General features: G+C 40.3%; 1 protein-coding gene across 1 annotated transcript; it reads left to right on the top strand.

Moving 5' to 3' along the window:
• Window positions 1-12,690: 12,690 nt before the first annotated feature.
• Window positions 12,691-13,632, top strand: LOC123862383 (olfactory receptor 10G3). Its single transcript, XM_045901945.1, has one exon. The coding sequence runs from the start codon at window positions 12,691-12,693 to the stop codon at window positions 13,630-13,632; it is 942 nt and encodes a 313-aa protein (XP_045757901.1).
• Window positions 13,633-22,875: the final 9,243 nt, after the last annotated feature.

Here is a 22,875-nt window from a genome sequence, read left to right as displayed (position 1 = left end):
CTGAATTGGTAGCTTGTTGTAGTTTCGGTTTGCATTTCTGAATGACAAGTGATGTTGAGCATCCTCTCATGTGCTTGTTGGTCATTGGTAGGTCTTCTTTAGAGAAATGTCCATTCAAGTCCATTGCCCATTTTTGAATAGGGTTGTTCATTTTTGTTGTTGAGATCTAGGAATTCTGGATATTGATTGTTTATCAGATATATAATTTGCAAATATTTTCTCTCATTCTGCGGATTGCCTTTTTATCCTGTTATTAGTGTTTTTTAATGTACAAACATTTTTAATGTCCACGAAGCCGACCTTGTCTGTTTTCTTCTGTTACCTGTGCCTTTGGTGTCATATCCAAGAAATCATTGCCAAATCCAATATTGTGGAGTTTTTGTCCTAAGTTTTCCCTAAGACTTGTATTGGTTTAGGTCTTTACGGTTAGGTCTTTGATGAGTTAATTTATGTATATGGTGTTAGGTAAGAGTCCAGCTTCATTTTTTTATACGTGGATATCCAGTTTTCCCAGCACCACTTGTTGAAAAGACTGTCTTGGGCGCCTGGGTGGCTCAGTCGGTTAAGCGACTGCCTTCGGCTCAGGTCATGATCCTGGAGTCCCGGGATTGAGTCCCGCATCGGGCTCCCTGCTCAGCAGGGAGTCTGCTTCTCCCTCTGACCCTCTTCCCTCTCGTGCTCTCTGTCTCTCATTCTCTCTCTCGCAAATTAATAAATAAAATCTTTAAAAAAAAAAAAGAAAGAAAAGGCTGTCTTTTCCCCCAGTGAATGATCTCAGTACCCTTGTCAAAAATCATGTGACTCTATCTAAGGGTTTATTTCTGGGATCTTTATTCTATTTCATTGGTCTTTGTGTCTTTATGCCAAAAACCACTTTTAATTACTGTAGCATTGTAGTAAGTTTTAAAATCAAAATATGTGAGTCTTCCAGTTTCATTCTTTTTTGTAGGAGTGCGGACAACAGTGATTCTTTCTCATGCTTGTTCAATGCCTTCTCTCAGGGCCACAAATTCCAGGCCCCATGGAAGTTAATGTATGCCCTGACCAGAAGGCAGGAAGGCTTGTTCTGAGCGTTCCTAAAGTGGTGCAAAGAAGACTCCACTTTAGGTAACTAGTGGAAACAACTGATACACAGAAGGCCCTACTTTAGAAACTAGCAGAGAGGGTGACCTGGGTGGCTCAGTTGGTTAAGCATCTGCCTTCGGCTCAGGTCATGATCCCGGAGTCCTGGGATCGAGCCCCCCATCAGGCTTTCTGCTCAGCAGGAAGCCTGCTTCTCCCTCTCCCACTCCCCCCGCTTGTGTTTCCTCTCTCGCTGGGTCTCTCTCTGTCAAATAAATAAATAAAATCTTAAAAAAAAAGAAAAAGAAAAAAAGAAAAGAAACTAGTAGAGATCCTCTGGCACACAGATGGTTCCACTTTAGATAACTACCCTGTGACCTCACCACCATGCGCCTTTCCATAAAAGCTGGGGATTAAGTTCTGGCCTGGGCAGAGAATAGCAGCGGAAGATGAGGGTGGAGAGTGACCGTGTACCAATGGATCGTCCAACTATTTCGATCCCTCCTGTCTAAGTTACCCTGAATAAAACTCTATGTAAATGGTATGAAGTGACTTACTTCATTTTTCAGTCTTAAAGTGACTTCTCAGGTGGAGGATACTTTACTGACCATCCTCCACCTTCTAACACTTTACGAGATTGCTTTGGCTATTCATGAATCGGGGAGAATCCATATGAATTTTAAGATGAGTTTTTCTATTTCTGCCAAAAAAAAAAAAAAGTCATTGGGATTTTGATAGGGATTGCATTGAGTCTGTAGATCATTTTGAGTAGTATTGATTTTTTTAAGTATTGACATTTTAATGATATTAAATCTGTCAATCTATGAATATGGGATGTGTTTCCATTTATTTGTGAAATTAAATTGGTTAATTAAAGTTCTTTTAGGAGCGCCTGGGTGGCTCAGATGGTTAAGCGTCTGCCTTCGGCTCAGGTCATGATCCTGGAGTCCCGGGATCGAGTGCCGCATCCGGCTCCCTGCTCGGCGGGGAGTCTGCTTCTCCTCCCTCTGACCCTCCTCCCTCTCCTGCTCTCTGTCTCTCGTTCTCTCTCTCTCAAATAAATAAATAAAATCTTTAAAAAAAAAAGTTCTTTTAAAATTCTTCAATTTTTTAGACAATGTTTTGTAGTTTTCATTGTACAACCTCTCACCTCCTCGGTTAAGTTTTAATTCCTAAATATGTATTCTTTTTGATGCTATTGTAAGTGGAATCATTTTTGTAATTTCCTTTTCAGATTGTTCATTGTTATGTATAGAAATACAACTGATTTTTATGTGTTGACTCAGTACCTACTACTTTGCTCAATTCATTTTTATTATTTCTAACCGTGTGTGCATGTGTGTGTGTGTGTGTGATCTTCAGGGTTTTCTATACACAAAATCATATCTGCAAACAGATCATTTTACTTCTTTCTTTCCAATTTTGATGCCATTTATTTCTTTTTCTTGACTAATTGCCCTAGCTAGAATTTACAGTACTTTGTTGAATAAAAGTGGTGAAAACAGTCACCCTTGCCTTGTTCCTGATCCTAGAGGAAATATTTTCAGCTTTTCACCATTGAATATGATGTTTGCTATGGGTTTTTCATATGTGGCTTTTATTATGATGAGGTGGTTATTTTTCTATTCCCAGTTTGTTAAGTGTTTTTAATCAAGAAAAAGTGTTGAATTTTGTCAAATGCTTTTTCTGCATCCATTGAGATGATCATGTTTTTTTTCCCTTCATTTTCTTGTTGTAACATAATACATTGATCGATTTTCATATGTTGAGCCATTCTTACATTCCAGGAATAAATTATATTTGGTCTTGGTGTATAATCCTTTTAATATGCTGCTGAATTCTGCTGCTAATATTTTATTGAGGATTTTTGCATCAATGTTCATAAAGGTCATTGGTTTATAATTTTCTTGTAGCCTTTTTCTGGCTTTAATATCAGGGGAATGCTGGCCTCATAGAATGAGTTAGTGTTCCCTCCCTTTCAATTTTGGGGAAAGTTTGAGAAGGATTGGTATTAGTTCTTTAAATGTTTGGTAGAATTTATCAATGAAGCCATCAGGACCAGGGCTTTTCTTCACTGGGAGATTTTTTATTGGTTATTTAATATAATATATTAATAATATATTTATAATATATTTAATATATTTCAGAATCTGTTTCTTCACAATTTAGTCTTGGCAGCTTTTGTATTTCTAGGTATTTGTTCATTTCATCTAGGTTATCCAATTTTTTGGTATACAATTGTTCATAGTACTCTCTTATCCTTTTTATCTCTGTAAAAGTGGTAATGATATCCCCACTTTCTTCACTGATTTTAGTGATTTGAGTCTTCCCTCTTTGTTTCTTAGTCCATCTATGTAAAGTTTTGTCAATTTCTTTGATCTTTTCTTTCTTTTCATTGACATTCTCTATTGTTTTTCTTTTTTTTAAGTTTTTTTTTAATTTATTCATTCGAGATACAGAGATACAGAGAGAGAGAGAGAATATGAGCAGGGGGAGAAGTAGAGGGAAGGGGAGAAGCAGGCCCCCCACTGAGTAGGAAGCCTGATGCAGGGCTCGATCCCAGGACCCTGGGATCATGACTCGAGCCAAAGGCAGACGCCCAACCATCTGAGCCACCCACGTGCCCCCTCTATTGTTTTTCTATTCTCTATTTCATTTGTGTTCTTTTTTTTTTTTTTTTTTGCGAGAGAGAGAATGAGAGACAGAGAGCATGAGAGGGAGGAGGGTCAGAGGGAGAAGCAGACTCCCTGCTGAGCAGGGAGCCTGATGTGGGACTCGATCCCGGGACTCCAGGATCATGACCTGAGCCGAAGGCAGTCGCTTAACCAACTGAGCCACCCTGGCGCCCCCTGTGTTCTTATTTTTTGTTATTCCCTTCTGCTAACTTTGTATTTAGTTCTTATTTTTCTAGATCCTTCAGTTTTAAAGGTAAGTTGTTTTTATAATTTTTTAAATAATGTTTTTAAAGTTTTTTTTTTAAGTGCGCTCTACACCCATCATGGGGCTTGAACTCACGACCCTAAGATCAAGAGTTGCATGCTCTACCAATTGAGCCAGCTAGGTGCCCTGGTAAATTGTCGATTGAGATCTTTCTTGTTTTGGGTTTGGTTTGGTTTGGTTTGGGGTGTGTGTGTGTGTGTGTGTGTGTGTGTGTGTGTTTCTTTTATAAGTAATCTCTACACCCAACGTGGGGCTCCAACTCACAACCCTGGGATCAAGAGTCACATGGTCTATCAACTGCACCAGCTAGATGCCCCAAGATCTTTCTTGGTTTTTAATGTAAGCATTGATAGCTCTAAGTTTCCCTCTTAGCACTACTTTCACTGTGTCCCGTAAGTTTGGGTATGTCATGTAGTTTTCATTCATCTTTAATTTTCTAATTTCCTTTGTGATCTTCTTCGGTCCATTGGTTGTTTAAAAGTGTATTGTTTGGGGGCACCTGGGTGTCTCAGTCAGTTAAGCGTCCAACCCTTGATTTTGGCTCAGGTCATTATCTCCCAGCATCTGGCTCCATGCTCAGCAGGACGTCTGCTTGCGATTCTCTTCCTCCCCCTCTGCCCCTCCCCCCACCCATGCGCACAGGCTCACTCTCTCTTTTTCTCTCTGCAGTAAATAAATATTTTTTTAAGTGTATTATTTGGGGGCACCTGGCTGACTCAGTTGGTAGAGCATGTGACTCTTGATCTCAGGGTCATAAGTTCAAGCCCCACATTGGGTGTAGAGCTTGCTTAAAGAAAAAAAAGTGTGTTGTTTAATTTCAGCAATTTTGTGAATTTTCCAGTTTACAGTTTTCCTTTTACTAACTTCTAACAATCTCATTATGGTCAGAGAACATATTTTGTGTAGTGTCTATCTTTTTAAATACATTGAGACTTAATCTGTGGCCTAATATATGCACTTGAGAAGAATGTATATTCTGTTTTGGGGTAGAATATTCTGTATAGTCTATTAGGTCTAATTGGCTTATTGTTGTTTAAGTCCTCTATTTCCTTATCTTCTGTTGTTCTATCCATTTTGAGTGGGGTATTGAAGTTTCCAACTATTATTGTAAAACTATTTCTCCCTTTAATTCTGTCAGGTTTTGCTTTATATATTTTGATCTGTCATTATGTGCTTAAATACTAATCATTGTTATATTTTCTTGTTGTATTGAATCTTTTAATGTGTAATGTCCTTCTTTGTCTCTTGTAACTTTTTTGTATTTAATCTATTTTGTCTGATATTAGTATAGTTACTCCTGCTCTCTTTTGGTTACTATTTGCATGGAATATCTTTTTCTGTTCTTTCACTTTCAGCCTGTTTGTGTCTTTGGATCTCTAGTGAGTCTCTTTCAGACACTTATAGTTGGATCATGTGTTTTTATCTATTCTGCCAATCTGTCTTTTGATTGGAGGTTTTAATCCATTTATATTTAAAGTAATTACTGATAAGGAAGAACTTCTGTCATTGACATTTTTTCATTTTTTTAAGATTTTATTTATTTTAGAGTGAGAATGAGCAGGGGGAGGGGCAAAGGGAGAGGGACAAGCAGACTCCTCACTGAGTGTGGAGTCCAATGTGGGGCTTGATCTCAGGACCCGAGATCATGACCTGAGCCAAAGTTGGATGCTTGACAGTCACCCAGCACCCCTAAAATTTTTTTCTAAGATTTATTTATTTTTAGAGAGAGACTGCCCCTGGATGGGGGGAGGGGCAGAGGGAGATGAAGAGAGAGAATCTCCAGTAGACTCCCCACTGAGTGTGGAGCCTGACACAGTGCTCTATCTCAAGACCCCAAGATCATAACCTGAGCCTAAACCAAGAGTCAGACACTCAACCAACTGAGCCACCCAGGCACTCCTCTTTTTTTTTTTTTAAGATTTATTTATTCTTCTGTTGTTGAAGTTTATGTGTCAAATGTCAGTGTCTACAAATAAAGTTTTATATAATGCAGCCATGCCCATTTTATGTGTATTATTTATGGCTGCTTTCATGTACAATGTCTGACTTGAATAGTTGCAACAGAGACTGTATGGCCCTCAAGGCCAAAAATATTTATTATCTGGCCTTTCTAGAAAAAGTTTGCCAACCTCTACTCTAGACCTTTCAATACCAAGGGGACTTGGGAGCTATAGAGATCACCACAAACATCTGGGGTTAGGCAGAACAGATCACATTTAAGGTATTCTCAGAAGACATAGACCATCTCTAGACATTGGGGAAAAAATTGGGAAAGTGGTTCAGAGAATTCCAAAGATCAGACTAGCAGAAAAGAAGTCAAACCAATCTCAAAGCATTCAAAGAAACAGGACCAAGAAATACTAGTAAAGGGGCGCCTGGGTAACACAGTTGGTTAACCATCTGTCTCTTGGTTTCAGCTCAGGTTGTGATCTCAGGATTGGGAGATTAAGTCCTGCATCTGATTCTGCCCTCACCACAGAGTCTGCTTAAGACTTTCTCTCCCTCTTCCCCTGCCCCTACCCCCTGTTCTCTCTCTCTCTCTCTCTCTCTCTCTCCCCATCCCTCACTCTTTCTCTAAAATAAATAAATAAATCTTTAAAAAGTAAAAATCACTGCTCAGTGACCATGACTTATGATATTGTAAATGATAGCTAGATTGGATGATTTCTCATGTTCCTCTAACCCTGAGATTCTATGTTTCTCCTACACTATCAGATATACGTTAGTACCTTAGTAATTCTAACAAACGAGTTTCATAACATGTGAATGTGCCAATAAGAAGACCTCCATGACTAGTAACAACCACACTAGTTTTTTGTTTTTTCTAAAATTTCTTTTTTGGAAGAGAAAAGAAATCACAGATATGAAATCATCCACAAGCCTTATGAGCCCCACAGATTTTGTCCCAGCTGATGTTACAAAATTGGAAAAAACTAGAAACTAAGTATCCCAGGAAACAAAGCATAGATACTTGTCTTGTCTCATCACAGGGGTCACATAACAATATTCCCCAAGCTACAGGTCTCACACACTGTAATCGACTCTGGGGAAAATAAAAGAAGTAACAGAACACAAGGGAGACCAACCTTAGCAGTTACCTTCACTGAGGGCCACAACTCTTCCCCCAGCATAAGGCAATTGGAAGAGGATGTTTACAAATCAACAAGCAAATAAATCAACTTTCAGTAATTTGGTCCTTCATTTTGATCCAGCCAGAACTGACTAATTAGGTTTTCTGCCATGAGCTCTTCACAACTACTGTTGACCCTGTGGGATCCAAAACCATTGAAATCTCTCTAAGAACAGATTTATATCCCATCTCTCAGACGGAAGGAGGGTTTTCTGTGGATACTGACACCTCCAGGTGAAGGGGATTCTCTCTCCCCCAAGTAACACCTGCCATTGTTTTGTCCCATTTTCCAGAATTAATCATCACCCACAGGATTTGAACACTGATGTGAAGAGCTGAAAAGAGAGGAAGATAAGAGGAAGATACTCCCAAATATAGATGAACACAGAGTAAATTTCAGATATAGATAAATGTTGAGTCCAAACACTGTGCAAAGGATTTCTCCACTCTCAGTCACTTCATCTCTCAATGTCTTTCCTTATCTATTCAATAGATTTATTTTTCTGTTCTCACAGAAATTTTCTTAACTACTCTGTTAAGACTATGCAGCTACCATTTAGCTACTTTATTATCAAGATAATACTATTTCCACAAGACTTTTATTGGTTACATATTTATCCAAAGCTACCTTTCTTCAGAGGTTCATTCACTGCCTAGATTGCATACCAACCAGAGAAGGTAAGACTATCTTGAGTTCTGTGGTGGTTTCATATCTGCTCCTTGCTGTTTGTTCCTTATCAGGTCCCTTCCCCCACCTGTAAGACAGAATGGATACAAGTAAAATTGTAATCTCATTTCTATGTTCGTGAATATGTTAGACACATCAAATTCATTGCTTTAACAAGGGTTTTACATGTTAATGGAAATGTTTTATCTCATTTCTCAGACTTAGTAATTCAAAGTTTTCTCATCTCATTGCATATGTATATATTCATTCTAATGTTCTTCTAGATCATTTTCCAATTTATGTGTCTTATTAGAAAATTCAGAAAATGGCAATAGATCATCTAAGTTTTCTAAATATTTGAGATGCTTTTTTAAAAATATATTTTATTTATTTATTTGAGAGAGAACTTGAGTGGGGGTGGGGGTGCTGTGGAGATCAGACGACGAAACAGACTCCCTGCTGAGCAGGGAGTCCAACACAGGGCTCAATCCCAGGACCCTGAGATCATGACCTGAGCTGAAGTCAGACACTTAACCAACTGAGCCAGCCAGATGCCCCTGAGATGCTTTTTATAAATTAAAAGAAAGTCTATTGAGTTGATTATATAAAAAAAAAAAAAACTGGTTGGTTGGTTGGTTGGTTTATATTTACTTCATGGTTATTTGAGAGATAGGTGACTAGAGTTAGGTATGTATTTGGGACCAGAATTAAGCAAAAATCATCTGCCAAAATGGGATCAAGCCTGTGCCCTTTGCCTCATTAGAAAAGATACCTGATTCCTTGGGCAAATCAGTCACTAACAAATTTTTAATGACCAACTTTATAGGTGTATATAATCCTTTTGTGATCCACTAAAAATTCCCATATCTTTTTAAACTTGTTTATATTAGATGACTTTTTATATTTGCTATCCTATCACAATTCAAAAACACACTGCATAAATACCTTCACACTCTAAGTCTCTGTAAAATGAAAATACTGCTAAGCCCCCAGGCAATGGTCTACTTTCCAAAGAAAGGCTCAATGTGCTAGAATACCCGACAAGGAAAGGAGATGGTCCACTTCACAGATTCATAGTAACAAATATTGACTCTTGTTTGATTTTAGAAATTACACTTAATTTTACATCTAGGTTTAGAAATGGAGCAGCAACACCAGTTTAGAATCTTTGACAGAATGAACCATCAAACTCTTAAAATTGTTATTCAGATCACAGACAAAGCTATGGCCTCAGGACCCTGGGGATTAATATTTCCAATGAGTTCTAAAAACGTCTAATGATTTAGCGTCCTGAAATAACATGATTTACTAAATCATTTTGGCTTATTTGTTAAGAAAGTGTAGAAATACAGGGTGCCTGGGTGGCTCAGCCATTAAGCATCTGCCTTCAGCTCAGGTCATGATCCCAGGGTCCTGGGATCGAGCTCCACATCGGGCTCCCTGCTCTGCGGAAAGCCTGCTTCTCCCTCTCCCACTCCCCCTGCTTGTGTTCCCTCTCTCGCTGTGTCTCTGTCAAATAAATAAAATCTTTAAAAAAAAATGTAGAAATACTACTGAACTGGAAACCATAAAACCTAATCAGGGTCCTTACTCTAACACTATACAGCTGTGGGACTCCTCTGTCATTTAACTCCTCTAAGGTTCATAGGAACATACATAGATGTAACATGCCATCATTCTGGGAGTTCCTATCACCCTAATCCATGAAGATTTCATCACTGTCCTGTTCCTTTCTCTTTGTGCCACACTCTTCTTTTTCTCTGCACTTTTTTTATTAAGAGGATTTAATGCATGTCAGAGCTACCTCTGGGTTATTAATGACTCAGAGTAAGTAGAAGTTCATCCAGTGAATACCAAGTTTTACACTTGGAGATCTAGGATAATGGCAGTGCCACAAGGAAGATGGTCATAACAGATCAGAGGCAAAAAGGAAGCCGTCCTATTAATCCTTATAGCTAAATGAGGAAAAACTTATTAAATGGGTGAAAAACTTGTTAAAGAAATGGAGGAAAACTTAACTGCACCTGGAATGATATCACACCTAATAAGGACAGTAGTACAAATAAAATTACATCCCATCCCCTCATTGTTCCCATTAAGATGGATCTAGGCACCTGGCTGGCTCGTCGGGAGAGCATGCAATTCTTCATCTCGGGGTTGTGAGTTCAAGCCCCACACTGGGTGTGGAGCTTACTCAAAAAAAAAAATGGAGGAAAGAAAAAGATGGATCTAAAATTTAAGGGCAAGATTAGGAAATACTATTCTCTCTAATTGAATACAACAAGAATTGGCACACAGAATTCCATGTGGACTGCAATTCCCTATCTACAGCAAATTTGGCCCAAAGAAATAACAATTCCTAGAGACTAATTCAGAGAACATCCCCTATTACAAACAGGAAAACAGTACGGAAAACAAATGAGGAAAAATGATTAGGGAAATTAAACTCAGGAAGAAAAGAATAAAACTTTGTCAAACTTTGTTCCACTACTTCCCAGAAGAAAAAATATATATATTGTATCTGAAGGCAAGGTTAAAGAATCCCCCTAGATGAAGGTACTGTGTAATTTACCAGGCATAATTCATTAATACCTATCTCAGCCTAAATTAAGTGTGTCCCATCAAATACCCTTTGCTCTGGGCGCCTGGGTGGCTCAGTTGGTTAAGCGACTGCCTTCGGCTCAGGTCATGATCCTGGAGTCCCGGGATCGAGTCCCGCATCGGGCTCCCTGCTCAGCAAGGAACCTGCTTCTCCCTCTGACCCTCCCCCCTCTCATGTGCTCTCTGTCTCTCTCATTCTCTCTGTCTCAGATAAATAAATAAAATCTTTAAAAAAAAAAATACCCTTTGCTCTGATTCAAAACTTAGAAATAGGGCGCCTGGGTGGCTCAGTTGGTTAAGCGACTGCCTTCGGCTCAGGTCATGATCCTGGAGTCCCGGGATCGAGTCCCGCATCGGGCTCCCTGCTCAGCGGGGAGTCTGCTTCTCCCTCTGACCCTCCCCCCTCTCATGCTCTCTCTATCTCATTCTCTCTCTCCAATAAATAAATAAAATCTTAAAAAAAAACTTAGAAATATGCATCTGATTCGTAATTTGATTTCCAGAGACCTTGATATTAGTAAGTGATTGCCGTGGGTAGTAAGCACACTGTTTCAGCCATGGGAGTGAGATCTCCCACGGTAAATTAACAAATTGGTTGTTTGATTTACAAGTCATTCTCTCGGGTATTGAATAATGTGAATTGGTTTCCGAGGGTCTGATTCCTCTAGGGAAAACTGACCAAATCAGGCTTCCAAATCAGGCTTCCAAATCTGCAGATTTAACATCAGACCTCTGTGGCCCCAGAAAACTATAGCATCCCATGACAACCACCAGAGAAACCACCTGAGCTCATTCAGGCCAGGACTGCTATTGAGGAGTCATGAATGTCTCAAGGAACTTGTATGGGAGCTTAAACCCTCTGCAGTTTCTATAGCTGGGAGGTGAAGAGGCCAGTGTCTGTAGCCCTGGCATCCAGAAGAGCTCTGTGGTCGACTTTTTGAAGGTCAACCATCACTGATTTCCTGCAACTAAAAAAAATTTTTTTTTAAATCACAACTGCCATTCTATTCACTTCAGGAAAAAAAAAAAAAAACCACGACATGGGTGGAAGGATTTACTGCTGCCTTTTTAAAGTACTATAAGAGATCGTTAAATAATAAGAGCTAAGCTTTGACAGGGCATGGATACAGAAATTTTAGAGTTAGGTGTTTAATGTAAGGATTGAGTAGAACTACCCATTATTGGTAAGTTTTCCAGAATTGGGTCCAGAGTTTCATTCCCCATCCTCAGAACCTCAATAAGGAAATGAAAACCCAGTGGAGCTGTGAAACGTTCTCAGAACTAAGAGGCAAACTGATGACCCAGTTCCATTACAATATTCACACTTAGTGTTTCCAGCCAGCAGCAGGACCACATGTCCATGACATCTTACTCAAGGTTGCCACTTCCCTGCTCTTCACATTCATTTGAGCCAGAGCACAGGAGTGAAGTTAGAGGGAATCATTGATCAGAGAGTTCCTGACTTCTCTGTTAATCTTTCTCCCTTCCTTCTGAGTGACAGGAATCATTCCAGAGCAAAATCAATCAATCTATCCATTTCAATTTCTTTAACATTTTACCTTAAGCCATGAGCTTAGATATTGGAGGATCATACAACTAAGGGGAGTTTTAAAAGGTCATTAATCAACCTTTTTCTTCAGGTGGTGAAATGCCAATCAAGAGGTTGGACCCAAAATTTAAAATAACTCCTCCACACTGAGAGCCCTACTCTAGCCATTTCTCCTCCTCTCTGTCATCCTTGCTTTTCCTCTCATCTCTGACATCTCACTACAGGCATCCCTCTTTGCTTCCTTTTCTCCTCTCTTCCTTTACCATATCCCAAGGCTACATTATTATATACAAAGACACTGAAATACATAGCACCAAGTACCAACCACAACTTTACTTATATGTTTACAGCCTCATGGGCATTCTCTTCCTTTTTTTTTTTTTTTTTAAGGTATGGGAGTGTTAGGTGTATGTGATGGAACAATGATTTTCTTTTCTTTTTTTTTTTTAAGATTTTATTTATTTATTTGACAGAGAGAGAGAGAACACAAGCAGGGGGAGTGGGAGAGGGAGAAGCAAGCCTCCTGCAGAGCAGGGAGCCCGATGTGGGGCTTGATCCCAGGACCCTGGGATCATGACCTGAGCCGAAGGCAGACGCTTAACGACTGAGCCACCCAGGTGCCCCTCTTCCTTTATTTTTTTTAAGATTTATTTTTTTGGGGTGCCAGTTCTTCCTCACTTCCCTCTCACTTCCATGCTAACTCTTGTTTTGTCCATTCTCTAGGTAAGATCTCTCCAGAGGATGGAAAAAGTCAACAGCACATTGTTGACTGAGTTCATTCTCACAGGAATTCCCTACCCTCTCGGGCTAAGAACGTTCCTGTTTGTGTTCTTTTTGCTAATCTACATCTTGACTCAGCTGGGAAACCTGCTTATTCTAGTCACTGTCTCGGTGGACCCGCAGCTCCATGCCCATCCCATGTACATCTTTCTTGGTGTTCTCGCCATCATTGACATGGGCATCTCTACCATCATTGTCCCTCGCCTCATGATGAACTTCACTTTAGGCATTAAACCCATCCCATTTGGTGGTTGTGTGGCTCAACTCTTTTTCTATCACTTCCTGGGCAGCACCCAGTGCTTCCTCTACACCTTGATGGCCTACGACAGGTACCTGGCAATATGCCGGCCCCTGCGCTACCCTGTGCTCATGAATGGCAGGTTATGCACCATCCTCGTGGCTGGAGCTTGGGTGGCTGGCTCCATCCATGGGTCTATCCAGGCCACCTTGACCTTCCGCCTGCCCTACTGTGGGCCCAACCAGGTAGATTATTTCTTCTGTGACATCCCTGCAGTTTTAAGGCTAGCCTGTGCCGATACAACAGTCAACAAGCAGGTGACCTTTGTGGACATCGGAGTGGTGGTTGCCACTTGCTTCTCCCTGATCCTCCTCTCCTATGTACAGATCACTCAGGCCATCCTAAGAATCCGTACAAATAATGGGCGGCGCCGGGCCTTTTCAACCTGTGGAGCCCATGTAACCGTGGTCACTGTCTACTATGTGCCCTGTGCCTTCATCTACCTTCGGCCTGAAACCAACAGCCCCCTGGATGGGGCAACTGCCTTATTTCCCACAGCCATCACCCCTTTCCTCAACCCCCTCATCTATACGCTGCGGAACCAAGAGGTAAAGCTAGCCCTGAAGAGAATGATAGGAGCCCCCAGGACGAAGAGTAAGGTTTGAAAGTGTCTACAGTTTATTCTAATGCTTACATTTCAGTGAGATTTTTATTTTTTCTTCTTGTTTTTCTCTTTTATGTAGCCATATAATATCCATACAATAAGATCAAACACAGTTTTAAGTGAAATACTACTTTCTAGCAGTTCCTTGGTGTCCCCTTCAGATAAACAACTCTCAGCTGCTCCAACAACAGAAAGTGAGACCACAGTCACTCAGAAGATAACAAAAGCTGGCACACTTTCAGAGGATTCCTAGAACAAAAGCATCTAATGGGCTTTTCAGCTCCTAGGCTTACATTGGTCAAGCTTAAGATGGACTATAGAGCTTTTGATGGGAGAATGTTTTCCTGTTCTGTTCCAATTGGATATATACCTCAGGAGCTAGTGTTCGAAGAGAAATTATGGATGTCCTGCTGAGTGCGTGTTAACGGGCTGGCTCTGGGGACTTCCTGAAGCCATTATGTGATGTGGGGAGGAACTCAAGTGCTTACTCTACCTTGCCTTCTGAAGAAATAACAAACTGGTCCTTTCACAAACTGAACAAAATTAAACAATCCCTCTCCACAAAAAGGCAATAAAGTCTTTTCAAATGTCTCAATAATAAATTCCCCCATGCCTAGGGGTGCCTGGGTGGCTCAGTCGTTAGGCGTCTGCCTTCAGCTCAGGTCATGATCCCAGGGTCCTGGGATCGAGCCCCACATCAGGCTCCCTGCTCCACGGGAAGCCTGCTTCTCCCTCTCCCACTCCCCCTGCTTGTTTTCCCTCTCTCGCTGTGTCTCTCTCTGTCAAATAAATAAGTAAAATCTTAAAAAAATAATAAAAAATAAAAATAAAAAATAAATTCCCCCATGCCTAAAAGTAAAGTTCAATATTAAATTTTCCACTGGATGGCTCAGTCTGTGGGCATCTGCCTCTTGAAAGTTCTTTCCCTCTGCTCCTCCCCCCCCACTCATGCATGTGCTCTCTCTCTCTCTCTTTTTCTCTCTCAAATAAATAAATCTTTAAAAAAAGAAAATAAGGCAATTAATCAGGGCACCAAAATAATGTAACCAAATTTGTACTGCATATCAATTTAGATTTGTGAGCTTAACAAACTTTCATTAAGTTGGCCGGGCCCTAATCAATTTGGGTAAATTTTGTGCATTATCTCTTGTTTTAACCCTTTAGCACCTCCAATATTATCCTGTTATGATTCTGCCTCATTCTGCAGCTTTTCATATTGGATGGTTGCTTTATCCATGTGATCAAATCATGTCTAGAAAGCAAAGTCTCTTGGGCACAGTAGAAAATCAATAGTTTGGTCATGTAAATGTTCATTTCCAAAGGACTCAAGGTCACCTAATTGGAGACCAGAAACTAACCATTTACCCTTGGATGAAGTTGACTGACACAATTTCTCAATATTTTGTTCAGAAAACAAACAATATACTGGATATCAACTCCTTAAACTGGAACATTACTTATGACATATCTTAATCTTTCAAAATATTTAATAAATAAAATGGTTAAACCATGAATTACAAAAATAAACTTAAATCTATAGCTCATAAACCAAAAATAATTCTAAAGGCTATTGTACATCTTGTTTCTATTTTCCCAGGTGCTTAACACAATGCTATTATACCTGTTGTCTTAACAATTAACCAAATAACATTAAAAAGATCTGTAAGTGGGGTGCCTGGGTGGCTCAGTCGGTTGAGCCTCTGCCTTTGGCTCAGGTCATGATCCCAGAGTCCTGGGATCGAGTCCCGCGTCAGGCTCCCTGCTCAGCGGGGAGCCTGCTTCTCCCTCTGATACTACCCCCTCTCATGCTCTCTGTCTCTCATTCTCTCTCTCAAATAAATAAATAAAATCTTTAAAAAAAAAAAAGAGTATTACATTATGACTGTGTAAATACTGCTCATATAGCCAGTTAAGAATGTATGACTACACATTTTAGTTGGTTATCTTTCTTGTCTTCTCGCTCTCCATTCCTTTATCCTCAAGTTTTGACAAACTCTTAGTCATTCTATCTATTCTAAGGAATTCTCTTTTTCCCCTAGAGAACTCCCTTTGAGTCCCCCACCCTCCCTCTCAGGCTGTCCTGGTTGCTCTCCTGGTCTGCCACAGCTCTCATCCTGGGTCTTTCTTACGCATCGGATCCTCTGTTACCTGAATTCTGTGTCAGTTTTTTTGTTTTTCATGTTCATTTTTACAGAATGGATGTTAGAACCTAACTTTCTTTGAAACAGCATATAGATTGTAAAACTCCTGAATCCTAACATCTAAAATGTGGTGTCTAAATGTGATGTCTCTCCCGAGAGGATGGGGACCCCCAAATGTGGGGCAATGATCAGGTGGAAGCCAATGGCCTGAGAGGTGAAAGAATTCACCTGATGCAGAACAAAGGAGGGGCGCCTGGGTGGCTCAGTTGGTTAAGCGACTGCCTTCGGCTCAGGTCATGATCCTGGAGTCCCTGGATCGAGTCCCGCATCGGGCTCCCTGCTCGGCGAGGAGCCTGCTTCTCCCTCTAACCCTCCCCCCTCTCATGTACTCTCTCTCTCTCATTCTCGCTCTCTCAGATAAATAAATAAATCTTTAAAAAAAAAAAAAAAAGAACAAAGGAGACAGGGACGCCTGGGTGGCTCAGTTGGTTAAGTGGCTGCCTTGGGCTCAGATCGTGATCCCAGGGGCCTGGGATGCAGCCCCGCATCGGGTTCCTTGCTCAACAGGGGGCCTGCTTCTCCCTCTCCCTCTTGCGTTCTCCTGCTCGCTCTCTGCCAAATAAATAAATAAAAACTTAAAAAGAAAAAGAACAAAGGAGATAGTTTATTGAATACAGTTTGAGGATGCTGCAGGGAGGACAGCAGAGGCGGGGCAGGGGGTGGGGGCTCTTGTTTTTTGGGGTTTTTTTTAAAGATTTTATTTATTTATTTGACAGAAATAGCAAGAGAAGGAACACAAGGGGGGCGGATTGTGAGACAGAGAAGCAAGCTTCCCACTGAGCAGAGAGCCTGTAGCGAGGCGCCCCAGGTAGGGGCTGTTTTTAAAGGGGGAAGTGAGGAGGATTTGATGTATGGAATTTTCCCGTTTTTGGTAACTGTGCCTGGTTGTAAGTAGCCCATTGGTCAGTGAGGGCCTCTGGAGATTTTGAGGTGGGGCGCCTGATGGGCCTGTCTATATTTAGCCAGGGGGTCGCTGTGGCCCTTTCTACATTCCAGCCCTCAAGCCTGTTTGCCTAAAAGTGGCCTCTACATAAAATTGTCTTTGGGGCACCTGGCTGGCTCTGTTGGTAGAGCCAGGAACTCTTGATCTTAGAATGTTGCGTTCAGGCTCCACGTTGGGTATAGGGCTTATTTAAAAAAAAAAAAAAAAGATGTCCTTATTCTGCCCTTACACTTAATTAAATATTTGGATGAGTATGGAATTCTAAGCTGAAAATCAATGCTGTCTTTGAAGACCTTGTTTTAGTTGTCATCTGGCATCCAGTGTTGCTAATTAAAAGTCTGACGCGAGCTGGCTCAGTCGGTAGAAACTACAACCTTTGGTCTTGGGGTTGTAAATTCAAGCCCCATGTTGGGTGTAGAGATTACTTAAAAATAAAAAAAAAATAAAAAAATAGGGGCACCTGGGCGGCTCAGTCGGTTGAACATCTGCTTTTGGCTCATGTCGTGATCCTGGGGTCCTGGGATCGAGCCCCACATCAGGCCCCCTGCTCAGTGGGGAGCCTGCTTCTCCCTCTTCCTGCCACTTCCCCTGCCTGTGCTCTTTCTCTCTGTCAAATACATAAAATCTTTAAAATAAATAAATAAATAAATAAATATTTAAAATTTTTTTTAATTTTTAAAAATAATAATAGTAAAAATTAAATTCTGATGCTAGTCTAATTCTCATTACCTTGTTGGCAATCTCTCTGGAGGCTTTTACTATCTCCTTTGTATCTTCAATATTCTGAGATTTTACAATGTGTCTAAATCTTATTTCATTTCTCCTGCTCCCAGTTTAGTAAACACTTTGATTTTGAAATTTTGGGTCTCCCTTCAGCTCTGAGAAATTTAATTTTATTTTATTATATCCTTGATAATTTGCTCCTCTCTATTTTCTTTATTCTCCTTAGAACACCTATTAATAAAATGTTGGACTGCTAAGAGTCATCCTATCAAGGGGTGGGAGGATGGGTTAGCCTGGTGGTGGGTATTGAGGAGGGCACATTCTGCATGGAGCACTGGGTGTTATGCACAAACAATGAATCATGGAACACTTCATCTAAAACTAATGACGTAATGTATGGGGATTAACATAAGAATAAAAAAAAAAAAGAGTCATCCTATCTTTTTCACTCCTATTTGTCATCTGTGACTTTTTATTCTGTCTCCTGAACAATTTGCTTGAGTTTATCGGCCCCTTCCAATAAAATTTTCATTTCACCAATCACATGTTCATTTTTAAAAACTATTTCTTGGGGCGTCAGGGTAGCTCAGTCGGTTAAGTGTCTGCCTTCGGCTCAGGTCATGATCCCAGGGTCCTGGGATCGAATCCCACATCAGGCTCCCTGCTCATCGGGGAGTCTGCTCCCTCACCCTTTGCCACTGCCCCCTGCTCATGCGCCTGCTCTCTCTTTCTGTCTCTTACTCACTCTCTCTCTCAAATAAATAAAATCCTAAAATAAACAAAACAAAACTATTTCTTATTAGGGGCGCCTGGGTGGCTCAGTTGGTTAAGCACTGGCCTCATGGTTTCAGCTCAGGTCATGATCTTCTAGTGGTGGAATTAAGCCCCACCTTGGGCTCCACACTCAGCAAGGGGTCTGCTAGAGATTCTCTCCTTCTCCCTTTCTCTCTGCCCCTCCCCCTGCTCACACATGCTCTCTGTCTCTCTCTCTCAAAATGAATAAATAAAATCTTAAAAAAAAAGAACTATTATTCTCTGATTATTCTGTATCATCTCATACTGTCCTTGTTTTATGCATTGGTCTCTCTAAATGTATTAATTAAAGTTAAGTTGCCAGTTATTTTTCATTCTCTTCTGTTTACAGAATCTCTATTTCCTTCAGGGTCATTTTTTTCTTTTTCTTTTTCTTTTAAGATTTTATTTTTATTTATTTGAGAGAGAGAGAGAGCACAAGTGGTGGGGAAGTCAGAAGGAAAGGGAGAGGCAGACTCCCCGCTGAGCAGGGAGCCCGACCTGGGGCTTGATTCCAGGACCCTGGGATCATGACCTGAGTTGAAGGCAGACGCTTAACGACTGAGCCACCCGGGCACCCACAGGGTCATTTTTTTCTTTTTCTTTTTCTTTCTTTTTTTTTTTTTTTTGCGAGAGAGAGAATGAGAGACAGAGAGCACGAGAGGGAGGAGGGTCAGAGGGAGAAGCAGACTCCCTGCTGAGCAGGGAGCCCAATGCGGGACTCGATCCCAGGACTCCAGGATCATGACCTGAGCCGAAGGCAGTCGCTTAACCGACTGAGCCACCCAGGCGCCCCTTTTTCTTTTTTTTTTAAGATTTTATTTTTATTTATTTGACAGAGAGAGAGCACAAGTGGTGGAGAGGTCAGAAGGAAAGGGAGAAACAGACTCCCCGCTGAGCAGGGAGCCCGACCTGGGGCTCGATTCCAGGACCCTGGGATCATGACCTGAGCTGAAGGCAGACGCTTAACCAACTGAACCACCCAGGCGCCCACAGGGTCATTTTTTTCTATTTGATTTTTCTCTCTCTTTCTTCTTTTTCTTTTTTTTTTTTTAAGACCTTATTTATCTATTTAAGGGAGAGAGTGAGAGAGAGCACAAGAGTGGGGTGAGGGGCAGAGGGAGAAGCAGACTCCCTGCCGAGCAGGGAGCCCAATGCAGGACTCAATCCCAGGACTCTGGGACCATGAACAAAGGCAGGCGTCCAACCTATTGAGCCACCTAGGCGCCCTCTCGTTTTTTTCTTAAGATTTTTTTTATTATTTATTTGTCAGAGAGAGAGAGAGAAAGTACAAGCGGGGCAGGCAGAGGGGGAAGCAGGCTCCCAGCTCAGCAAGGAGTCCAAAGCAGGACTCAATCCCAGAACCCTGGGATCATGACCCAAGCAGAAAGCAGACACTTAACCCACTGCGCCACCCAGGCGACCAATTATTCTTCCTCTGCATAACTTATTTGCCCTTCTTTACCCCTGCCAACCTTCCTTTGTTCCACACTCATGAACATATCCACCCTCTGATTTTATTTTATTTTACTCTTCTCAATGTCCCTCACATTTGTGCATATTAAATTACAAAAGTAGTACATGCTTGTGGGTGTCTGGCTGTCTCAGTCTATAGAGCATGTGACTCTTGATCTCAGGGTTGTGAGTTCAATCCCCACATTAAGTATAGAGCTAACTTAAAAATAAAATCTTAAAAAAAAAGAAAAAGTAGTACATGCTCTTTGTAACACATTTAAAAACACAAAAGAGGTTTTTTTAAGTAAATTAATCCCCCTCTCCCCTGAGGTAACTATGGTAAAGACTGGTTGCAACCTTTATGTTTACAGAAATGTATAGAAATACCAATAAGCATGTATAGACTTTTCTCCTTTTCAAATTTGGAATCAGACTAGCCACATTATTTTACAATTTCTTTTCCTCTTCTCCACATTACAATATATAATCTACACTCCTTCAGGTCAGTATATATGGATCCAACCCATTCTTTCTGAATAGCTGCACAATATTCTTCAGAATGGGTTTCTATAATTTATTTAATCATTCATCTTTGGTGGATATTTAGATTGTTTTGAGTTTTGCCACTAAAAACAAAGCTGAAATAAATATCCAAATGCATGTACCTTCAGATATTAGTACTTTTTAAATAAATAGGTTTTTTTTGAAGATTTTATTTTATTTATTTGAGAGAGAGAGAATGAGAGACAGAGAGCACGAGAGGGAAGAGGGCAGAGGGAGAAGCAGACCCCCTGCTGAGCAGGGAGCCTGATGTGGGACTCGATCCCGGGACTCCAGGATCATGACCTGAGCCAAAGGCAGTCGCCTAACCAACTGAGCCACCCAGGCGCCCTAAATAAATAGATTTTAGAAGTTTGAATTTTTAATATCAAAAGGGACACATAGCTTTTATTTTCTTACAAACACCTTTATTACATGTGCTTTGGGGGGGTAGTTTTAAGATTTTATTTATTGGTCGAAAAAAGATTTTATTTATTTGAGAGAGAGAGCACGCACAAGTGGGGGGAGGGGCAGAGGGAGAGAGAATCTCAAGCGGACTCCCTGCTGAGCACAGAGCCCAGTGCAGGGCTTGATCCCAGGACCCTGAGATCATGACCTGAGCTGAAGTCAGACGCTTAACTGACTGAGCCACCCAGGCACCCCTACACGTGTTTTTAAGGAGAGCTATTACATTCATTCCCTAAAGTAACACTCTTGTCAAAGTAGCTTGCACAGAACACTCATATAACCATAATTAATACATGTGGGTTTTGGGGGAGGCTGGGGGGGACAGGTAACTGAAATATAGTTCATATATAACGTTGTGTAAATTTTAGGTGTACAACATATTGATTTGATATATTTATATATTATATGATTGCCATTGCAGTAATAATTAGCCCCTCTATAATGTCACATAATTATCATTTATCTTTAGTGGTTAGAATAATTAAGATCTAGTCTCTTAGCAAGTTTTTACTATTTTTTTTTTTAAGATTTTATTTATTTATTTGACAGAGAGAGACACAGAGAGAGAGGGAACACAAGCAGGGGGAGTGGGAGAGGGAGAAGCAGGCTTCCCCCGGAGCAGGGAGCCCAAGGCGGGGCTCGATCCCAGGACCCTGGGATCATGACCTGAGCAGAAGGCAGACGCTTAATGACTGAGCCACCCAGGCGTCCCAGCAAGTTTTTATTATTATAATACAATATTATTATAATACAATAATACAATACTTTTAATATTAGAAGATATTAAGGTGTTACTGCCCCTCAAAGTTGTAACAATTCATGCTCCTAATTCATTGTGTTGAATAAATACAATATAATAATATATTGTATATACCAACTATATATAATATATAATGTGTGTGTTTGTGTGTATATGAATAAATGCCCATTCTCACCTATACTAGATCATATCAACTAATTTTTGCCAGTCTGTTGGGCAGCTCATTTTGTTTTAATTTCTCTGACTAATAGAGAAATTGGGTATCCTTTATTATATTTACTTACCATTCAGAATTCTTCTTCTATCATTTGTTTATATCATGTGCCTACTTTTCTATTGAGTTGTTGACTTTTTCCTATCAATTCATAAGAGATCTTTGCATATTAAAAAGTCATCTCTTCATATGACTACAAATATTTTCTTCCAAATGTACCATTTGTTCGTGTTTATTCTGTCTTCTTTTCATTCCAAAATTTTTATTTTTGTGCAGTAATGTTTTTCTTTATGGATTCTGGGCTTCTCTGTAAGCTTATCCCAACCCCAAGATTTTCTAGTGTCCTAAATTTTCTTCTAACATTTTTATAGTTTTTTTGTTTTTTAATCTTTATTTCATCTGAAATTTATTTTTGCATATAGTGTGCAATAAGAATCTAGATTTATTTTTCCTCTTATAGAAAAGCAATTCCTACTTAAAGGACAAAAGAAAGTGAGCCAAACAGCAAAGACTCTGCCCTCCTTAGGCTGAAATTTAAAAATGAACTCATGGGGGTGCTCCTGCCTGGCTCAGTAGGTGTAGTGTGCAACTCTTGAGCTCAGGGTCATGAGTTTGAGCCCCACATTGAGTGTAGAGATTATTTAAAAAATAAATAAATGAATAATAAAAAAAAAAATGAACTCATGGGACCTAAATTTTTCCTTGCCAATTTCCTTGTGAGAACTCTAGTAACCAAAAGACCACACAATGTAGAAATGATAGGATAAACATTTTGAATGTTACACTGAGGTAGAAAGGAATTGATTCTAAAAGCTGAAAGCTCTTTAGAGGAGATAAAATACAGGGCAGACATCTTCCGTCCTCGCTCACCTTTCCTGCCCCTTCCACAGTATAGTCGCCTCCATGTAGAACACATTTCTGGCATGCTGAGGATGTTCAGTAGATGTGTTGGGTATTTTTCCTCATCCCTTTGGACCAGAGTTTAAGTATCTCAGTAGAATGGAACAACTTAGAGAATCTGTACTTTGTAAGCTTTATGCTAATTATATGCTCTGGGTTAATTTTCCTGTTCTGTTAGTAACCAGTTTGGTCTTTTCAACATTTCTTTGCATCTTCTGCTCAGCCACAAGACAGGTCTTCAAAGCAGC

Source organism: Mirounga angustirostris, unplaced genomic scaffold (genome assembly GCF_029215605.1).
Source record: "Mirounga angustirostris isolate CCGP_5_RB_7025 unplaced genomic scaffold, mMirAng1.0.hap1 SCAF_9, whole genome shotgun sequence".
Classification (NCBI taxonomy): Eukaryota; Metazoa; Chordata; class Mammalia; order Carnivora; family Phocidae; genus Mirounga; species Mirounga angustirostris.
The sequence above is the reverse complement of the archived record's forward strand: the minus strand, read 5'-3'. Positions and strand labels throughout refer to the sequence as shown.